Here is a 22,285-nt window from a genome sequence, read left to right as displayed (position 1 = left end):
CCAGCTTGTTTATCCCACCTACCTTACCTAGACAGACCTGTAGAGATAATAATTATGCACAAAAACAAGACAGACCAAAACAAAGAAACGAAACAGCAAGAAAACCAAGGACCAAAAAATAAAAGAAAGAAAATCCTGTAAATAGTTCAAGGTCTGTTTGTTGATCTTTAGGAGTATTTTTCTGGTCAAATCGGATGGGGTGCCACCCCTTGGCCCCAAGTCTATTTTTGGTATTCCCTGGGGACTTGTTTGCTCTGTTTGCCTTGCTGTTCTCTTGCGGGATCTTTTCTTGATATAAAGCTCTTTGTTACACATGTATATCTGAGTGTCTCTGGATTTATTTCTTTACTCAACCCACCTAACAGTCCCCCCAAATTTAGAAACACCTACAAGAGTAAGCAAAACAGTACTGGGAACTCAAGATGGTCAACAAGAAGGTGATTATACTTCCTTTGGTAAAACAGGTAGAGCAATCTCCACTGAGTTAAAAAGCTTAAGAATACTTACCTAGCACTCCAATGGAAAATATACCTGGTATTATGATCTTAATTTTACATTTTTTGATGTAGTTACGATCCAGCCCTTAGTGGCCCAAGCTGTGTGCTATGGGCTAGCAGGGCTTTCGAGGCATACAACATCCTTCATAGACCATGCCATAAAAATCTGACGTGGAAAACCCACTGAGGAAACTGGTCTTTATCCCAAACTCACGCATAGCAGATTAAGGCTGAGCTGCTATAGTGTGAGAAGATGCAGATTTTGCTGCCCTGAGTTTATGGAACTGGTGGTCTTTGGACTTTGGTTTGGACGTTTTGTTTGAAGGTGCCCAATGAATGCGGACTGAACCTACTATATCACATTTACTAAACATAATGCTCTCCTTAGTTTCTCATGACATGCCTTTATGTGGGAGGTATGGTTCTGCCTTTGCGAATGAGTGTCACTGAAAGTTTTTCCCAATCACCAACCATCAATGTTTGTGTAAATACCTTCTTAAGCATTTAATCTGTACAATTAAGCAATTCGTGTATTTAGAGCTGAAAAGGCAGACTATACATGTATAATTTCCTTTTCTCAACTGTGTTTTAAATTCTATTATCATTGGCTAAATTAATGTGGAAAATAGCAATACATCATACCCCGAGGGATGATTTATAATGATCTCTATCATAAAATGATTATGATGTCGCTAGAGCAGCAGTTCTCAACCTGTGGGTCGTGACCCCTTTGGGCAGGGTGTATGTGTGTGTGTGTGTGTGTGTGTGTGTGTGTGCATGTGTGTGTGTCGAACAACCCTTCCACAGACGTCTCCCAATTCACAACAGTAGCAAAATGACAGTTATGAAGTAGCAATGAAAATAATTTCATGGTTAGGGAGTCACCACAACATGAGCTGTATTAAAGAGTCAGGGCACTGGGAAGGTTGAGAGCCACTGCTCTAGAGAGAACCAGACATATATAGGCATATGAATGGATTTGCATCTCACACTTATTTTTAGCCCTACTATAAGAACTATTAGAATTATGAAAAATAAATATTTTACAATCCTTTTTACTCAAATTCGAATTTACAAAAATCAGAGGCAATAGAAAGGCAACAGTCTCTTACTTTCTAATCAAAATCCAAACTCCATCTTGTGATCACCTCACAAACAAGATCAATGTAATAGACATGAGATGGTTTAACTTGACATTGACCCATAAATAACCTTATATGAATTATTACAGTACAGTGTAAATTTTCTACGGACAATTCCTTTGAAACACTGCAAGTACACCAAACAGTGATTATAGATCTTTTAAAGTGTCTATAACAATAAATTGACCCTGGGTGGCAATCTGTTGTCAACTTTAAGGCAAGCGTGTTGCCTGAACCCACCCAGAAGCAGCAAAGTCCTGATGACCTGCTTCGATGAAGACTACAGCTAAGAAAGACCCATCAAGTTCAATTCCGTCCTATCGCAAATGTGGTCACCATGAGTCAGTATCAATGAAATACACACACACACACACACACACACACTAATTTATTATGATGCTACATTATAATATAAATATATGGTCTTTTATTACTATTTTAATCAGATAACAGCAAAAAACAAAAGGCCTGTGGCCCAAACATTTGTAGAGTTAAAGGGGAATTGTAATGCTGCATTTATTGAACTATGTGTACAGTGTGTACAGTATAAACTCTATCAAGTTAACTACTATTTCATTATTTTCAATATAATTATTTAAAGGACACATATGAAAATATTTGTAAAACAGAATTCACTCAGTATTGCTGAATTCATTCATAGGGCATATTTAGTATTCACTTCTGTTAATACCACTTGACATATTCGAAGATAGACCACATGCTGGGGCATAAGGCGAATCCACATAAACTTAAGCACATTGAAATCATATAGACCTCTCTTTGACCACTGTGCCATAAGGCTAGAAATCAATAAAAGGAAGACAAAGAAAACAAGAGCAAACAATTGGAGGATGAATATCTCTACTGCAAAAGGAATGCATACTGGCCCAGATCAGAGATGAAATTAGGAAATTTCTAGAAACCAAAGAGAATAAGCACATGATGTACCAAAACTTATGGGATACAGCAAAGGCAGTCATCAAAAGAAGTTTCATAGCAATACATGCACACCTGAGAAAGGAAGAGAAACTCATGTTTGATATGATGGTACAAAATTTACAACAACTAGAGCCGAGTCAGCAGAACAATCCTACTAATAGCAAAAGAAAAGAAATTATAAAAATCAGGGCTGAGATTCAGGAGAGGGAAAATAAGAAAACTATGGATAAAATTAATACTGCTAAAAGTTGGTTCTTTGAAAGGATAAACAGAATCAACAGACCACTGGCAAACCTAACCAAAGAAAGGAGGGAACAAATTTCAATAGCAAGATTAAGGGATGAAAGAGGAGACATTACAACAGACCCTAATGAAATCAAAAGGATAGTAACATAGTACTATGAAGGATTGTATTCCAATGAATTCAACAATTTGGAAGACATGGACAAATTCTTGGAAAAACAATCTCTCCCTAGACTATCCTCAATGGATGTCATGAATCTCAACAGACCCATAGCAATAGAAAAAATAGACAAGGTTATCAAGGGATTACCAACAAAAAATCTCCTGGACCAGATATCTTCACTGGAGAATGACACCAAGAATTTAGGGAAGAACTAACACCAATCCTACACAAACTCTTCCAGAATAGAGAAAAAGATGGCAAACTCCCGAACTCCTTCTATGAAGCCAGTTTAACTCTGATACAAAAACTGGGCAAGGAGCCCACAAGAATCGAGAACTACAGACCAATATCCCTAATGAACATCGATACAAAAATCCTTCACAAAATACTAGCCAACAGAATACAAAAGTATATAAAACAAATAATTCACCATGACCAAGTGGGATTCATACCAGGGATGCAGAGATGGTTCAACATAATGAAAGACCATTTGTATTAAAAAAAAAAAAGACCATTAGTATTACTTGTCACATTGACATGAAAAACTGTAAGAACCACATGACAGTATTGATAGATGCAGAAAAAGCATTCGACAACATCCAACACCAATTCCTGTTTAAGACACTTGAGAAGATAGGAATGGAAGGAAAGTTCCTCAAATGAATACAAGCTAAATATGAAAAACCAACAGCCAACGTGGTGGTCAATGGAGAAAAGACTAACACAATCCCACTGAAAAAGGAGACGAGACCAGGATGCCCCTTGTCCCCACTCTTATTTAATATCGTGCAGGAGGTTTTAGCTAACAGCATAAGGCAAAGAAAAGACATCAAAGGTATTTGTCTTGGGAAGGAAGAGGTGAAACTATTGTTATCCTCAGATGAGATGATTTTATATATGGAAATCCCAAAAGTTCCACAAGGGGAGTACTGGAAGCAATAGAGGAGTTTGGCAGAGTGGCAGGATACAAGATAAAAAACAGAAGTCCATAGGTCTGTTATACACATCGGAGATCGAAAGGTAGTGCCCTTCACAATAGCCAAATGCAAATTGAAATATCTAGGGACATACCTGACTAAAAGAACAAAAGATATACATGGAGAAAACTACAGAACACTATTGCAAGAAACCAAGAGCGACCTCAACAAATGGAAGGATATCCTATGCTCGTGGATTAGAAGACAATGTAGTCAAGATGTCAGTTCGGCAAAAGGCACTATATAAGTTTAATACAATCCCGATACAATTACCCTCATCTTTCTTCAAAGAAATGGAAAAACTGATTACCAACTTCATATGGAAAGGGAAGAAGCCCAGAATTAGCAGGGAACTCAAGAAGAAAGAAACAGTGGGAAGGCTTGCTCTGCCTGACTTTAGCACATACTATACAGCCACAGTTGTCAAAACCACATGGTATTGGTACAATGACAGATACTCAGACCAATGGAAAAGAACTGAAAACCCAGAAATAAAATCATCAGCATACAGACAACTGATCTTTGATGAGGGCCCCCAAAAACTCACTTTAACAAGTGGTGCTGGAAACAATGGATATTTACCTGCACAAAAATGAAGCAAGACCCTTATTTAATCCATGCACAAGAATAAACTCAAGGTGGATCGCAGACCTTGATGTTAACCCCAAACTATTAGAGTCATCAATGAGGGATTTGGGACCAACTTGAGAACTTTGGTGCAGGGAATACATAGGCTATCAGAAATAGGGAAGGACACAAACACAGAGGAGGCACAAATTGACAAATGTGATATACTAAAGATAAAACCCCTGTGTACATTGAAAGAATTCACCAAGAAAATAATAAGAGAGTCCACGGACTGGGAAAACATCTTTAGCAATGACATATCAGACAAAGGCCTTATTACTAAAATCTACAATACTCTGATAGCTTTCAAAAAGAAAAAAACTAATTGCCCACTTGAGTGGTTGGCAAAGGACTTGAACAGAAGTTTCACAGGGGTAGAAATCCGAATGGCCAACAAACATATGACAAAATGTTCCTTTAGCCATAAGAGAAATACAAATTAAAACAACAATGAGGTACCACCTAATGCCCTCAAAGGTAGCCCAATTCAAAAAATCAGAAAGCAACAAGTGTTGGAGGGGCTGAGGGGAGACAGGAACTCTCATCCACTGCTGGTGGACTTGTAAGTATGTGCGACCACTATGGAAATCGATCTGGCGATATCTAAAACAGATGGAAATTGAGTTCCCTAAGACCCAGCAATCCCCCTACGGGGCATATACCCAGAAGAGGCAAGAAACAAACCAAGGCCAGCCATCTGGGCTCCAATGGTCATTGCAGCACAGTTCACAATTGCAGGGAGTTGGAAGCAACCCAAATGTACATCAACTGACGATGTGATTAAAAAACTATGCTAACAATGTATCGCTAAAAAGTAGTGATGAAGCACATCGCCGCATGGGAAGAACTAGAGGAAACCATGCTAAGCAAAGTAAATCAGGCACAAAAGGACAAGTACATGAGCCCGCTGAGGTAAGCGTGGGGTGAGGACCATGTAGTATGGCAGGAACCAGATCACATGCAGGGATGCACATGGTAGACAACTGGGGAGGAGGTGGGGAAAGCAAAAGAAAATGATGAAAATAAGGAAGAAATGGGGAGTGGGGGCATGGGGCGCTAACCAACCCAAGGGGAGGGTATTGTTTATATCTCCACAGGGAAAGAGGGACCAGACTTCAACCCAGTGCCACAAGGTATGAATGCAACATTCCAGCGTGGAGTAGGGAACCAGTGGAGAGGTCTGGGGGGCTGGCCCCAGCACCAAAAATTAAGTGGATTCCTGCCCCGCACCCCCGGAAGAATTTATTTCAAAGGACAGCATTGAATCTGCAGCTCCGGGAGAGGGACATATCTGATCGGAGCACACGGGAGCAGATGAAGAGGGAGAGAGTGGAGCACATCCTGGCCCACCAGGCCTTGAGGACGATGACCCCAATTATAGCAGCCAGTCCACAGAGAGGACTACATGGCCAGCCCCACTATGAGACATGGAACTCCTCACTGACCCATGGCCCTGCGGGGGACAGAACTGGAGACACAGTGTGGGAATTGTACCTGACCTGATCCCACCACACGGAGGTAAAGCACTCGGGGAGTGCAGCGGAACAGCAAGGGAATGAAGCGGCGAGGTCCCCAGGGAATGCTGAAGGTGGACTTTGGGGCCAGGGCGTGGTGCCCCAACAGACTGGACTGGAAAACACTCTTAAAGGACAACAAATGATCCTTGAACTAACTACAAGCTTTTCTTTCTTGTTGTGTTTTGTTCTGTTCTTTGTTAGTGGTTTCTTGTTGTATATTGTTGCTTGGTTTTGTTCTGTCTTGGTTTTGTGCATGTTATTATCTCTGCAGGTCTCTCTAAATAAGATAGGCTGGATGAACAATCTGGAGGAGAAAACAACAGGACCGACAGTTCTGAGGGGACATAGGATAGGGATAGGCTAGGGGAAGTGTGGGGAAAGGAAGTGGTATTAACAAACCCAGGGACAAGGGAACAACAAGTGATCCAAATTGGTGGTGAGGTGGGTGTGGGAGGCCTCCTAGGACAAGATCAAGGGTAATGTAAGGAAGAGGTATTGCTGGAACCCAGGTGGGGATGGAACATGCTAGTGGGACAGGAGGAAAGTCAAGGGAAATAGAGGAAAGAGCTGGGAGGCAAAGGGCATTTATAGAGGTCTAGATAAAGACATGTACATATGCAAATATATTTATATATGAGAATGGGGAAATAGATCTATGTGCATATATTTATAGGTTTACTATTAAGGTGGTGGAAGGACCTTGGGTCTCTACTCAAGCGCTCCCACAATGCATGAATACTTTCTTCTATTAAATTGGCATTCTATGATGCTCACCCTCCCGATACAACCGCTGAAGCCAAAGCGGGTGAACAAACAAATGTGGTGAAGAAAGCTAATGGTGCCCGGCTATCAAAAGAGATAGTGTCTGGGGTCTTAAAGGCTTGAAGGTGAACAAGCGGCCATCTAGCTCAGAAGCAACAAAGCCCAAATGGAAGAGGCACACCAGCCTGTGATCACGAGGTGTCGAAGGGATCAGGTATAAGGCATCATCAGAAAAAAAATATCTTACCATAGTGAATGAAAGGGGAAGTGCAGAGTGGAGACCCAAAGTCCATTTGTTGGCTACTGGAGATCCCCTCACAGAGGGGTCTAGGAGAGGAGATGAGTCAGTCAGGGTGCGATGTAGCACCGATGAAGAATACAGATTTCCTCCAGTTCCTAAATGCTTTCTCCCCCACCCCCACCCCCCACTGTCATGATCCGAATTCTACCTTGCAAATCTGGCTAAACCAGAGGATGCACACTGGTACAGAGAGTAACTGGAAACACAGTGAATCCAGGGCAGATGATACCTTCAGGACCAGGAGTGTGAGTGGCGATACTGGGAACATAGAGGGAGAGCGGGTTGGTAAGGGGGAACCAATTACAAGGATCTACATATGACCTTCTCCCTGGGGGACGGACAACAGAAAAGTGGGTGAAGGGAGACGTCGGACAGGGCAAGATATGACAAAATAATAATTTATAAATTATCCAGGGCTCATGAGGGAGTGGGGAGTCGGGAGGGAGGGGAAAAAATGAGGACCTGATGTCAAGGGCTTAAGTGGAGAGCAAATGTTTTGAGAATGATGAGGGCAATGAATGTACAGATGTGCTTTACACAATTGATATTATGTATGGATTGTGATAAGAGTTGTATGAGCCCCCAATAAAATGATTAAAAATCATAATAATCCTCATCTTTATTTCTACCACATAGACTTAACTCGAACCTATAAAATTCTTAACTTTGTTAACCCAGAGCAAATTCATCCATCTCTTAAAAGAAATCATCTCTGAGCCACATCCACTCACAGGGCTTTCTCCTTTTATGGGCGTTTCTGCTCTTCTCCTTAGTAGCCCCATTGTCCTCGTCTGAGAAGTCTCTCCCACTGCGTCACGATTTGTTGTGAGGATGGAACAAATAGTCCAGAGTGTGCACAGTTCATTTCTGGGCAGGGCAAAGGTCTTCTAGTTTCAACCTTCCCTGGTGCAGCTACCACGACGTAGCCCCCTCTATGTCACACAGACACGAGACGCCCAGAGCCGAGTGCTCTGCTGTCTTATCAGGCACACATTCCACAGTCAGGATACTTGACTCTGCGATTCCCGCTCCACCCAGAGACGTTTTATTAGAGCAGGACTCGCAATGCCTTTTGCTGAAGAAATGAACAACATGGGCATCATCCAGAAGCTACTTTTGCTCCATTAAAACTGCAACTTACTGGAATTTTTCAATTTAAAATTCCAGTTAATAATAATAATAAAAAAGCGTGTCCTCAGAGTGGTGATTAAATGCAGGGAATGAAGAGACACAATTTGTTCTGTGGGGAAATTACGCCTAGAGGTCCAGATCAACGTTCCTTACAGTGTGAGTCAGCATCTTCTTACCAGGAAGCAGCTCCTAGGACAGCCAGAACCTGCGTTCAGTCAATACCTGTTGGCTAGTCCTGCAAGCCCACCTATCATTCCACCAAAGGTAAAGCTGACAGTTATTACTGTTTCTTTATTAATCAGCCTGGTTGTATTTCAGCCATGTTATCTCCAGCTCAAGTACTAATGAAAAATAAAGTTTCTGCCACCTTGGGCCAGAAAGTAATGGTCCTAAAGCTTTGGGAGCTTTTCCTCTTACCTGTGAGTAATGAATAATAATAACCTCTCTCTGTGTTAGTCTACAGAACAAAATGGGCTCATCACAGAACTTGGTACATAATGCCAAACATTACCTGTTATCATTAGCATCATCAATAAAAGATAATACATGCATTGGTGTGCATATTATAGCACTGACATGTTGGAGTACATTGGTATAAATTCCATGAGTAACAATTTGATACTATGTATCCATAATACAGAACCTCAACACTGGCTCAACTGATTTACCATACATGCATATGTCCAATGACACACTGAACATGTGTTCATTACAAAAGTGTTTACAAGAACAAAATAGTAGATGAAAATATAATGTCAGCCAAAAGGATATTGATTAAATAAATTATAGTTCATGTCTGGAATATAGCCCCAAAGAATGAAGTTGTTTTACATATAGTGATAAAGAACCAGCTCCCAAGATACTTTAAGTGATATACTGAAAAAAAAAATTCTATTTGCTATGCATAAAATATGAGATCATGAAGATTGATTTATAAGAAGAAGAGAGAAACTGTCTGGGGGCAGGAATGGTAGGGCAACTTCAGGTACTAACCAGAATTCGATACCTTTTTTTTAAGCATTACAAAAATGATATGAATTTATATAAGGAACAGTTCCTCTACTGCAATCTGATACATTTAGCAAAAGGCTTAGAGAAAAGGCATGGAAAATCACACATATACCAACAGAGGTGGGCAAACAATGAGTCTATGTAAGAAATACAATTTGGCACGAAATGCCTTCATGTTTTTTATCTCTTACATTAATTGAAACCAAGTAGAAACAGAGGCGTATGGAAAAGGAAGCAAATGAAATACATAGACAAGAAACAAGTTTCGGTGGCAAAGTGGTTAAGCACTAGACTGCCAATCAAAACATCAGTGGTCTAAATGCACCAGCCCCCTCCTAGGGGAATGTTGTGGCAACCTGCTTCTGTAAAGATTACAGCTCTGGAAGCCCTTTGGACAGTTTCTTCTGTTCGACTTCAACACCAAACTCACCGGCATTGAGTTGATGCCAGCGCATAGGGACCCGTTCGGACAGGGTGGAACCGCCCCTGTGAGTTTCTGAGACTGTAGCTCTTTGATGGAGTAGAAAACCCATCTTTCTCTCTCGGAGTGGCTGGTGGTTTTGAAGTGTGGATCTTGTGATTAGCAGTCCAATTCATAACCACTATGCCACTAGCTCCTGTTGGTCCTATCAGCTCACTTTAAGTTGTCGACTGGACAATAAAAGGTCTGGTTTGCTGGGGCAGTTTGGGGAATTGTTATAAGTTGACAGCTCAGGACCAGGCAGTGTTTCACTGTGTTATACAAGGGGTCACTCTGGCTCAGAACCCACTCGACAGCACCTAACAACAACAGCAAGAAAGGCGAAGAGGACTGAACCTGCAAACCCTCCCTGCCAACTACGTCAAACCTCTCCAGTGACCCTGTGTTCTGGAAGCTGGGCTAACTCCCACCAAATGCACAGTCTTTAAAAAGGTAGAGATGTTAAAGGCTGAAGCATCAAGATGAAAAGGATGAACGATATTTGATATTTTTCCAGTTCACATGCAAAGTAAGACTAAAACCTTACCTCAATTTTCTTCAACACATCCACACTATTTGTGACGGAAGAGGCTTTGCTGGCATCTTCTGCCTTTTTGGATTTCGGGACTGCTGAAATTAAAGGAACTCATTGACACATTTTTAAGTAACAACTGTGAGTTACGCTTCTTTACCTTTTTATATAATCTACAATTAATGATATGTCATGATCAAGCGGTCACAGAATTTATAGGTTGAATTAACGCTCTAAATTGAACAAATTAATTATCACACAGTACCAAATGCTCAGTGATCACTAAATAGGTTTTATTGACTGCAACCAGAATTATTTTCACTAACACTGAAAATGTCATTGCCAATATCACCAGGACCAAAACTGCTAAAATGTCATGTTGGGTGGAAGTACTACAGTACCGATGAGAGCCTCCCACAAATCTGTTTTTCACACCCGCCTCTGGCGCACTGGTCAGTAAACTTTATCCCAACCGGAGCAATTTTACCAGGTTTGCAAAAATATAAAAGAAGTGCAGGATAGAGATGTACTTCATCATGGGAAAATAAATGAGAATGAAGTTAACACACAAGCTCACTGCTATTAGGTCATTTCTGACTCGCTGCTACCCTTTAGGGCAGGGCAGCACTGCCCCGTGGGTTTCCAGAAAGTAGTTAGACTCAGCGTATTTCAAAATTCTCTAGGGAATGAACATGAAAATGATTAAAGTGAGCACACGCATCACATGTCTGGAAATCTAGAGCATTGTAAATGGCATTAAGTTTTCTAACAGTTTTAAGACACAAAAAAATTCTTAGCAAGTCAAAAAATACTTCATTTTGAGGATTTTCTAATATAGGAGGGAAATGAGAGTTATTTCTTACCCAGACAACCTGCAAGTCTCTTACAAGAGCATTGCAATGCTATAAAATTGTCCCGCTATGTTCAGAAAGTTATATTTTTCCAAAATCAAAGTAAGTACTAGGAATTATTGGGAAGAGAGAACAATATGCCCGAGAAAGGCATACTTTTGTTAAAGATTAACATTTAACCTAGAGAAGAGGAAATGTTTAGATTGTGTTGGAAGACGCATAATGAATAGAATTACAATTTGCTGTGTTATGCCAAATAGCTCCGTGGGAAATCGCTACGTCCCTGGCTCCCAAACATGGACATTAGTGAGGTTTTGCTCAAGTGAAAGTAACCTACACTTAATATAAAAGTAACAGGTTATTTTTTTCTGCCCCAAATTAACAATAGTTAATTTGAAGTACACATGAAGTCACGATGAGTTGGGAAAGATTGGATTGCATTTAAGAACAGCATCAGAAAATATAGACTTATAGATGGACAAGGCCTCAATATATAACATTAATGCCTAAAACCATTACATAAGGACATAATTCACTACACCACAAAAGCATTCCCTAAGACTCTTTCATCAACGCATTTAATTTTACAACACATAAATATGTTAATACTATAGGATACGGTATCCCATAGTATATACTAACGGTAAATATTGCTCTGGGAGGCTGGCCCCAGCACCAAAAATTAAGTGGATTCCTGCCCCTCCCCCAATAAGAATTTGTTTCAAAGGACGACATTGATTCTGCAGCTCCGACATTGATTCTGATCAGATGGACATAGCTGATCAGAGCACACGGGAGCAGATGAAGGGGCAGGAGGAGAGAGTGGAACACAGCCTGGCCCACCAATCGTGAGGATGATGTTCCTGAGTAGAGCAGCCAGTCCACAGAGAAAACAACATGGCTGGCCCCACTAGGAGACATGATGCCCCTCAGTGACTAAGGGCGATACAGGGGACAGCCCCGGAGACACAGTGTGGGAATTGCACCTGACCTGATCCCACCACACCGAGGCAAAGCACTGGGGGAGTGCAGCAGAACAGCAAGGGAATGGAGTGGCAAGGTCCCCAGGGAATGCTGAAAGTGGACTTTGGGGCCAGGGCGTGGTGCCCCAACAGACTGGACTGGAAAACGCTCCGAAGGGCCAGCAAACGATCCTTGAACGAACTACATGCTTTTGTTATGTTAAGTGTTTTGTTTTGTTCTTTGTCAATCATTTGTTTTTGTTGTTTTATTGTCTGGTTGTATACTGTTGCTTTGTTTTCCTCTGTCTTGCTTTCGTGCATGTTAGTGTCTCCACAGGTCTGTCTGAATAGAACAGGCTGGATGAACTATCTGGAGGAAAAACAATGGGACCGGCAGTTCCGGGGGCATTTGGTGGGGGGGGGGAGGGTAGGAGGGTAAGGAAGTGGTGTCAACAAACAAAGGGACAGGGGAACAACATGGGACCCAAAATGGTAGTGAGGGGGAAGTGGCAGGCCTGATGGGGAATGATCAAGGGTAAGGTGGCGTAGAGAAGAGGTATAGCTGTAGCCCAGGTGGGGACGGAGCATGGTAGTAGGGCAGGAGGAAAGTCAAGGGAGATGGAGGAAAGAACTAGGAATCAAGGGACATTTATGGAGGTCTAGACAAAGACATGTACATACAAATATATATATGAAGATGGGGAAATAGATCTATGTGTCTATATTTATAGGTTAACTATTAAGGTGGTGGAAGGACCTTGGGTCTCTAGTCAAGCACTCCCTCAATGCATGAATACTTTCTTTTATTAAATTTGCACTCTATGATGCTCACTCTGCCGACACAACTGCTGAAGCCAAAGTGGGTGAACAAGTAAATGTGGTGAAGAAAGCGGATGGTGTACGACTATCAAAAGAGATAGTGACTGGGGTCTTAAAGGCTTGACGATAAACAAGCGGCCATCTAGCTCAGAAGCAACAAAGCCCACATGGAAGAACACACCAGCCTGTGTGATCGAGTGGTCCCGAAGGGATCAGTTATCAGGCATCAAAGAACAAAAAATCATATCATTGGCTGCACTCCTCCATGATACGATCGCCGAAGACAAATGAGTGCATAAGCAAATGTGGCAAAGAAAGATGATGGTGCCCGGCTATCGAAAGAGATAGTGTCTGGGGTCTTAAAGGCTTGAAGGTGAACAAGCGGCCATCTAGCTCAGAAGCAATAAAGCTCACATGGAAGAAGCCCACCAGCCGGTGCGATCAGGAGGTGCCAAAGAGACCAGGTATAAGGCATCATGCAAAAAAAAAAAAGAATATGTGTGTGTGTATATATACCATATTGAGTGAAGAGGGAAGTGCAGAGTGGAGACCCAAGGCCCAAGGGTCGGCCACTGGAGATCCCCTCATAGAGGGGTTTAGGAGATGTGTCAGTCAGGGTGCAATATAGTACCGATGAAGAACACAGCTTTCCTCCAGATCCTGGATGCTTCCTCCCACCAACAACCATGATCCGAATTCTACCTTGTAGGACTGGATAGGGCAGAGGTTGTACACTGGTGCATATTGGGCTGGAGGCACAGGAAATCCAGGGTGGATGATACCTTCAGGACCAAGGGTGTGAGGGGCGATGCAGGGAGAGTAGAGGGTGAGTGGGTTGGAAAGGGGGAACTGATTACAAGGATCCACATGTGACCTCCTCCCTGGGAGATGGATGGCAGAGAAAGGGGGGAAGGGAGACTCCAGATAGGGCAAGATATGACAAAATAACAATCTATAAATTATCAAGGGCTCATAAGGGAGGGGGGAGCGGGGAGGGAGGGAAAAAAAAGGACTTGATGCAAAGGGCTTGGGTGGAGAGCAGATGCTTTGAAAATGATTAAGGCAAAGAATGTACGGATGTGCTTTATACAATTGATGTATGTATATGTATGGATTGTGATAAGAGCTGTATGAGCCCCTAATAAAATGTTTTTTAAAAAGAGAAAAGAAAAAATATATAAATAAAATAAAAGTAAATATTAAAATTTATTATTTTAACTAAGAGTCAGTGGAAGATTCAAGTCTACTCAGTATCCTTTGCCATCTATCACTCTGTATTTTTGTTTTTTTCATTAAAGGATCCTTTTATTGGGGACTCTTATAGCTCTTCTCATAATCCATTCGAGCTAATCTGTACATATGTTGCCATCACCATTTTCTAAACATTTACTATCTATTGAACCCTTGGTATCAGCTCTTTTTTCCCTCCCCAACTTGTAATCCCATAATTTTTTTTCCATATCTTACACTGACTGCTGCCTCCCTTCACCCACGGTTTCTGTTGTTCATCCCCCTGGAGGGTGTTCTGCATGTGGTTGGGTCAATCATTGTGATTGGTTCCTCCTTCCTCCCCTCCTCTTCCCACCTCCCCCTACCCTCCTGGTATGGGTACTTCCATTCATGTTCTTGGATTCTGTGTGTTGTGAACTCTTATCTCTTATCTGTGCCTATGCAAACGTTCCAGTCTAATCCAGGGTGAAAGGCAAGACTAGGGTCATGATAGTGGGGGGTAAGAGGATGTCCCATTGTGTATAGATAGGTTTGGGGTCTCTGCTCCATCAGGTTTTACAGAATGCCTAAACCTTATATGTGTGACTGGGGAAGAAATATCAAAGATCAAAATTTGTTGAAAGACTACTTAAACCCCCAAATATTTCCATCAATAGTGTCCTACCTTCAGTCCTATATTTAAAGACTCTATATAGGAATACTTGATGGAATTGTTGAGCAACTATTCTCAATACCAACCACCATTGTTTATTTCTCAATACTCTTGCCACTAGGAAAAGCAAGTTTCTTCTTAATTAGGTTTTCTAATTGTTGTTAGGTGCCATTGACTCTTCTTTCTTTGTATGGGGACAAATATGGCTTTCTTCCATATTGCTAGCTGACCAGGTAGCATTATTCCAAATTTGTTGACCTAGACAAAGTAAGGACCTCCAGCACTAAATTGCTTTATTAAAATACTTGAATTTACATTCAAGTAATTCCTAGACATTTCCCACCCCCCTCAGTAACTTCAGTGCAGCTTTGAACTATTCCTTCAATATTAATAGTTCTTGATCATATGCAACTCTTTAAATGGTTGCTTGTTGACCAACTCTTTATTGGTATATTAGGTAAGGATTCCTTCCATGTTTTGTTGGTATTTCCTGTCACTCAATATTTTGCTGATAGAATCCTGCAATAGTGCAACTCAATCCTTGATTTTTCTCCTCAGTTCTTTCAGCTTGAGACATGCTGTTTGTGTTCTCTCCTTTTGCTTTTCTTAACTTCAGGGAGTCTCTTCAGACGCCCATTTTGATCTTGTCTTTCTTTCCTCTCATTTTAATGACATTTGCTTTCCTTATATGTAATGTTCTTGACGTCATCCCACAACTTGTTTCTAGTCTTTGGTCCTTAGTTTTCAATGCATCAAATATGTTTTTAAGATGGTCTCTAAATTCAGGTGGGATAGACTCAAGGTTGTATTTTGACGCTGGTGGACTAGTTTCAATTTTCTTCAGCATCAATCTGAACTTGCATATGAGCAATTGATGGTCTGTTGCCCAGTCCGTCCTAGCCTTATTTTAGATTATATTAAAAATCTCTTTCCATATAAGCGGTCAATTTGATTCCTGTGCATTCCGTCTGGCGAGGTCCACTACTACAATTTAGCTAATGCTGCTGAAAAACATTATTTGCAGTGAGTCAGTCTTTGGTCTTGCAAAATCTTGCATGTGAAATTTAGAGTTATTTCTATCATAAAGGCAATTCTTTTCCAGCTAATGGCCCTCTATCCCCAAACTCTTCATTCCTGTCACCAGTGGTTATCAATTTATCTTGAGCGTATGTTTGATCAATTTCAGACTGAAGGAAGGAGTTGGTGAAATTCTTCAGTGTCTTTTCTTTCTTCGTCATTAGTTTAGTGGCCAGTGTGTAGGTTTGAATGACACTGTACTAACTTACCTTCATTGTGATGTATGGAAATTATCTGCCTGCATTAGACTTCAAGACAGATCCTGAAATAGGCTTTCTGGCCACGAAGGTAATGCCTTTTCTCTTGAATTTGTTATTCTCAGCATGGTGAACCACATGATTGGGTTTTAAAATGGCCAAGACTAGTTCACTTCAGTTCACTAACGGCTAGGACATCGACCTTTTGTGTTCCACTTCATTTCTGACAAACTCCAATTTTTCTAGCTATACCATCGCACTTTCCATGTTCCCACTGTTAAGTGATGCTTACACCTGTTTGTCATTTTAATTTGTGTCCCATCAGGAAACAACAAAGGTCTCAACTGTTTTCTTCCATGCAGGTGTTAAAGCTGACTGCTTTGAGGTGGCGGCTCTTCGACGACAGTTAGGTTCTGAGGACCTTCCAGTCTGAGGGGCTCATCTTCTGTGGTTGCAGCTGACAGGGTTCTGCTGCTGCTCATCAAGTCCTAAGTCATGAGTCTCTCAGAAGTGGACAACCGGTTCCCTCTTCAGAGTCTGTTCTTAGTGTGGAAGTTCTGCTGAAGCCTCTCCACTCTGGGTGACCCTGCTGGTATTTGAAATACTGGTGGCAGAGCTTCAAGGCTCACAGCAACACGTAAGTCACCACAGGAAAAAAAAAACCCCACAAAAGAGGCAGAGGTATAGTACCTGGTAATAGATAGCAGTTTAACTCAACGGAATTCTAAAGCACAAAACTGAAGCTCCACTTTGGCGTTTTTACACACCCCAGGGTTCCATCTGTGCCTAAACAGTTCTACCTATTCCTCACACATCGATCTTTTTTGGCTAAAAACGTAAAGGTCGTGTAATTGCCATTTAAAAAACAAGTTACAGGATGTCCCACAAGATATCAAACTAGGCAGAGATACTACACAGACCCTCTACCACATAACCTAATATATGGATGGTAAGTGTGGTAGTTCGAAGTTACGTCAACTAGACACTCCTGGCAAAGGGGCGGAGTTCAACCTGTCCAATCAAGCAGTGGCTTGATGGCAACTCCTTGAGCGTGTAGCCTTGTTCTAAGGAGAAGGTGGAAAGTTACCCCTCTCTCTGCCACTTCTCCTTCCTCATCAGTGAGACTCCACTGAGACTCTGTCTGCCTCTCGGGGCAGTCTCATGCGGGCCACCTAACCCTGAGAGCTGTCAGCGTCCTGCCATGCTTCCACGGCCCGACCATGGATGCGTGCGACCTGCACCCACCAGCCTGCGACCTTCCATCATCCTGCTTCAGTTCTCAGTGCCACTGGCCTGCAGCTACGTGAGTCTGAAGAGGGCCTGGCTAGCACCGCCGAGGTCTACGGACTCAGACTAGGGTTGCATCTTAAGGGGAAGATCTTTCTTATATATTGGATGGGTCTAACTGTTTGGTTTCTCCAGACAACCCAGCCTAGCACAGTTATCTTACAACACGGAATGTCAGAGGAGCAGACAGGGAAGTGGATTACACACTCACTAGGGGAAGTCAGTATAATGAGGCAAGAGTGAAGAAGAGGTGAACTGTCAACTCTGCTGAGTAGCCCTTGTATCGTAAGAAAAAGCCCTGAGGACACTGGGTGTTACATTTCAGGTGGACAATTCCATATCACTCGCATGGAAGCAATAATCCTCTCCTACCTGCATGACTAGTATGTGATCAATTTACCTCGTTTGCATTTTTTCCTTGGCATCACCTCTCTCGGGAGCCTCCGCCAATCTATTTGTATAAAAAGAGAAACATAAAGATTACATTTTCCTCTAGGACACTGGACAGAACTACTAGAGATCACAATGACAGTCATGCAATAAAAAGGCCAGAATCTGTACAGACTTAATGCCAGAATCAAAATATTTTAAAATAATTTTTTTTCTGGTGTAAAGAATAAAGTTCGTTAAAATGGCTTTGAAATAACGTACTTCTTTCAAGTTGGCTCTAGCTCATAGCAATGAGTCCTATAGGGCAACGCAGAACTGCTCCCTAGGGTTTGGGGGGGCTATCCATATTCTGGGGAGGAGATACGTAGTCTGATCTTCCTCCTGCGGAGCAGCTAGTGGCTCGAATTGTTGACCTTCCAGTTGGCAGTCCCACACGAAACCCACTTCGCCACCAGGACTCGAGCTTTGAAACAGTGCTACAAAATGTCCATAGACTTCTTTTAGCAGCTAAGTGGAATTTTACAGGAGCAATTTTAAACACTGAGGTGTTTATTATAATTAAGAATAAAAATACATTTATAAACAGAAATTTCCGATACACTACTAAAAATGCGCTCCTACAACCACATGCAGAGTTCTAGTCTTCAAAAGTCTCGGTGGATAAATGAATCTATAATACTATTTAAGGAATCCTGGTGGGACTGTGAGTGAGGGGCTGGGCTGCTCGCTCCAAGCCTGGCAATTCAGAACCCCACCAGTCACTCCAAGGGATAAAGACAAGACTGACCGTCTCAGAAACGCCACAGAAGGTCAGTGAGTCCAAACTGATTCAAGCACAAGGAGTTTTTAAAATATTATTACTCGTGCAGGGAAGGCACTAAGTTAGGGAATTCTCTGGCAATATACATGAGTGCTAGTATTAAAGTGGGTTTTTGAAAAGCATTATTTATTATTTAGCTATTTTTGTATTTTGTAAGGGCCCATCAGTTAGCATAAGGGTTAATTAAGCCTTGGGTTCAGCAGTTCAAATCCATCAGACACTCAGAGAGAGGAAGATGAGGCTGGCTGTTCCCATAAAGATTTGCAGCCTCCGAAACCCAAGGGGGCAGACCTACTTGGCCCTACAAGGTCACTGTGAGTCGAAACTGGCTCGATGGCACTGGGTTGGGTACTGTTTTATTTTATTATTTTGTGCCAGAATCAATTCCAACTCACAGTTATCCTACATGACAGAGAAGAACTGTTTCACGTGGTTTCCTCAGCTATGCCAACCAGCCTTCCAAATATTCATAGAAAACTTTCCTTTTTTTAAAATTAAAAATGTCTTCAAAATGTTTGAACTCCCTTGTAAAACTAACAGGTCTTTTCTCCCTTGACTCCGTCAAAGCAACTGGTGAGTTTGAACCATAAACCTCTTGGTTAGCCATTTAAGTGCTTAACTACTGCATTGCCAGGGTACCTTAAATTTTCAATACAGTTAAAATATATTTAGTAATGAGATAAATGATGCAAGATTTTAAAATATTACCCTCTAATAAAGAAATTTCAGTGCATTTTGTACAAAAATTTCAAACACGAGTCATTTCACCGCAACTATCTAACGTTGCTCTCTCTCACTATACAGAGCACTCGCAGATCATGTCAATGGAAACACCATCACGTGGGATAAAGAAAGAAGGCAATCGTGTGAGAGGTGATTACTTATGAAAAAGAAATAGCAGGGACAAGACGGTGTGTCTAGGAAATCCACATGTACCCGAGGTCTTGCCTGAGAGGGGAGAGCAAACTGGCCCATGAAAGTGATACTGCTCTGTCAGTGCCGATTGGGCTCTTACAGAGAGGGCAGTTTCCACAAAAGCACCAAGGACAAAGTGGTCCCAGGAAAGTGAAGTCAAATGAGGAGACCCACGTTCCAGTACTGACCAGCCGCCCTAACAGACACCCTTTCTGCGGCCGCTAGCCCACCTGCTGTGGAGTCTGTGGGATGGGACCCCCACTGCCACCTAGCTTGCATCTCCGGGGAAACTTTGAAAGGTTGAAAGGAAAACTTTCGTAGGTGTGTTTCCATGGAAAAGGTATTTTCATAATTAAAATCAACCTGTGTCTGCTTACAAGAAAGGAAGATCCAGGAGTGTGGTCTAAAATCATCCTTAAAACTAGACTGTTGCTTGTTTATTCCCCAAAGTTACAAATTCCCTCAGGAGCAGATAAAGTAAGCATCACTGGGACGAGAAATTACAATCATGGTTGTGGGAAAAGAAAAAAAAAATGGAACTCACAAATAAGTTTAGTCCTATGGTCACACAAAAAGATAGTTCATGATCTTCCATATAAACACCATGATTCTTCCTTGTTACAGAAGAAATCTTTTCATTTTACTGTTTCAAAGGCCTACATCGCTAATTAATTACAAAAAAAATGAGCCAAACTCTTTTCCTGTGGCAGAAATAGGAAATTTTTCCTACCGCATGATATGGGATGGGGGCATAGCCTTTGTGGTAGGTACATAGGCAATCTGTTATCAATTTGAGACTTAAGAGTGAAGGGGTGGAGTTTAGCCTGTCAATCAGGTCACTGTTTGATGCCCTCATTTGGAGGCGCTAAGGAGATAAGTAGCTCACTGGACATGGGACACACACTCATTACCCGAGAGACATTCTTGTTGACAAGTTACATGGAGATAGGCTGATGGCAGTCAGAGCCTCGGAGCTGAAGGAACCACATGGTGACTCCTGCCAGCACTGAGATGCTCCTACCACCACTGGATCCACAAGACTTGCCACCCACTGACCTGTGATCTTCCTGCATTTGGCGTCATTGCCTGTGTTGTGTGAGTCTTTAGAAGAATTCATAGACTTGTAAGGAACACATAGACTAATATCAGATTTATGGACTTGACCTGGGCTGGGATAGTTTCTCAATATTCAATTGCTCTTGTATATAAAAAGTTCTCTCTTATACACATATTTTGTTTTATATTACCTGGCACCCATTCTTCTTTGTATATTTTCATATGGTTTTTACTATACCTTTCAATATCTAGAAAAAAGGCAGAAAGAAAAAGCATTTAATAGAAAATTAAGAATAAACCTAAATTTAAACCAGTCTTTTAAAATAACTTTTTGAAAATAGCAGATCACATATTTTATCTGCTGTGCACTGGGTTACATGTTGTGCTAACGGCAAGGTCAGCAGTTTGAATCTAGTTTGAATCCCACAAGATAAAGACCAGGCGATCCGCTCCCACTTTGAACACCCAAAGGGGCAGTTCCACAGTGTTTTCTAAGGTCACTAGGGGCTGGAAGTGACTCAATCGCTGTGTTTTGGGTGTGTGAGTATCTCTTACATTTGGACAGAGGATGTTCAAAGAGAATCAATCACACACTTCAGGATGTGGCAAGGGATGGCTGGGTATGAAAAGTCAAAAGCAAGAAGAAATATAAATTCTTACTTCCTGGTCTTGCTGGTCCTTACAGTCAAACACCCTGACTCATTTATGCGGAAGTTCACAGCAGCCCGGAGCCAGGGCGGGGAGGTCTTACTTGGGGTCTTGTACTTGCTTCTTTTTTTTTTTTTTTTCTCTTTTCTTCTTTTACATTTTATTAGGGACTCATACAACTCTTACCACAATCCATACATATACACACATCAATTGCATAAAGCACATCCATACATTCCCTGCCCCAATCATTCTCAAGGCATTTGCTCTCCACTTAAGCCCCTTGCATCAGGTCCTCCTTGTACTTGCTTCTTGTGAGACTATTCTCTCTCATCAACATTAACCTTTTTGTAACTGAGTGCATTCTGTGCCTAAAAGGGGATGGCAGGCTGTTTTGCTCATCTCTAGCAGAGTAACACGCGGGATTATTCATTGAGGGCCGGCTGCGAACAACAAAAGTCGGGGGAAGGAGAATATGCAGGAAGCACTGGGCCAAGTCAGGGGTTACCTGCCTGAAAGATGAACGACCAAGCAGGAAGCCTTCCATGCCAACTTCTGAAAGCTCGGAGGAGATCCTCTGAGTTTCCCCAAAGTAGGGCTACAGCTGTGGTTATTGCTCCTGCGTAGCCCACTCTCCCACGAGCAGCTCCCTTGCTGAGGGCCCTGACCCTCTTCCAGAAGGATGACAATGGCTGGAAACCATGATTCATCGTGGAAATATAGCCGCAACGCAGGGACGCAAGGTGAATATTCAATACAGGGGATTACATGTCTTGCTGACATTTTTTCTACATTAATTGAACACAGGCCACAGTGTTAGAGAAAGACAACTGATATGGTGATGAAGAGAAGCAGCTAAGTTTTCCTAGATATTGAACTTTGGTTCTAGGTCAGATGCTTAACTAACATTTTCCTCGTCTGTCATCTATTAAAAAAAAGGTCAATACAAATTAGAAGATTCCCAACATTTTCACTGCAACAATTGCTTTTTAATAATTTTCTCCACAATGAATTCCATAGTTTGAAAAATCGTCATCCTTAGTAGACAGGGGAAAACAGGTGTTCCCTAGTTGAGAGGA

At 41.8% G+C, this 22,285-nt stretch overlaps 1 protein-coding gene across 2 annotated transcripts in view; it reads right to left on the bottom strand.

Moving 5' to 3' along the window:
* POLR3G (RNA polymerase III subunit G) overlaps positions 1 to 22,285 on the bottom strand; it is a 56,067-nt gene that overhangs the window by 9,255 nt on the left and 24,527 nt on the right. The window contains exons 4-6 of one of the 2 annotated variants that reach the window (XM_075541271.1): positions 20,750 to 20,806; positions 17,778 to 17,828; positions 10,318 to 10,397 (exon numbers count right to left, since the gene is read on the bottom strand). In XM_075541271.1, coding sequence (XP_075397386.1) covers positions 10,318 to 10,397; positions 17,778 to 17,828; positions 20,750 to 20,806 — 188 coding nt within the window. Of the gene's footprint in view, positions 1 to 10,317; positions 10,401 to 17,777; positions 17,829 to 20,749; positions 20,807 to 22,285 lie in introns of both variants that reach the window. The other variant, XM_075541270.1, reaches the window with a different exon arrangement.

Source organism: Tenrec ecaudatus, chromosome 2 (assembly GCF_050624435.1).
Source record: "Tenrec ecaudatus isolate mTenEca1 chromosome 2, mTenEca1.hap1, whole genome shotgun sequence".
Taxonomy (NCBI): domain Eukaryota; kingdom Metazoa; phylum Chordata; class Mammalia; order Afrosoricida; family Tenrecidae; genus Tenrec; species Tenrec ecaudatus.
The sequence above is the reverse complement of the archived record's forward strand: the minus strand, read 5'-3'. Positions and strand labels throughout refer to the sequence as shown.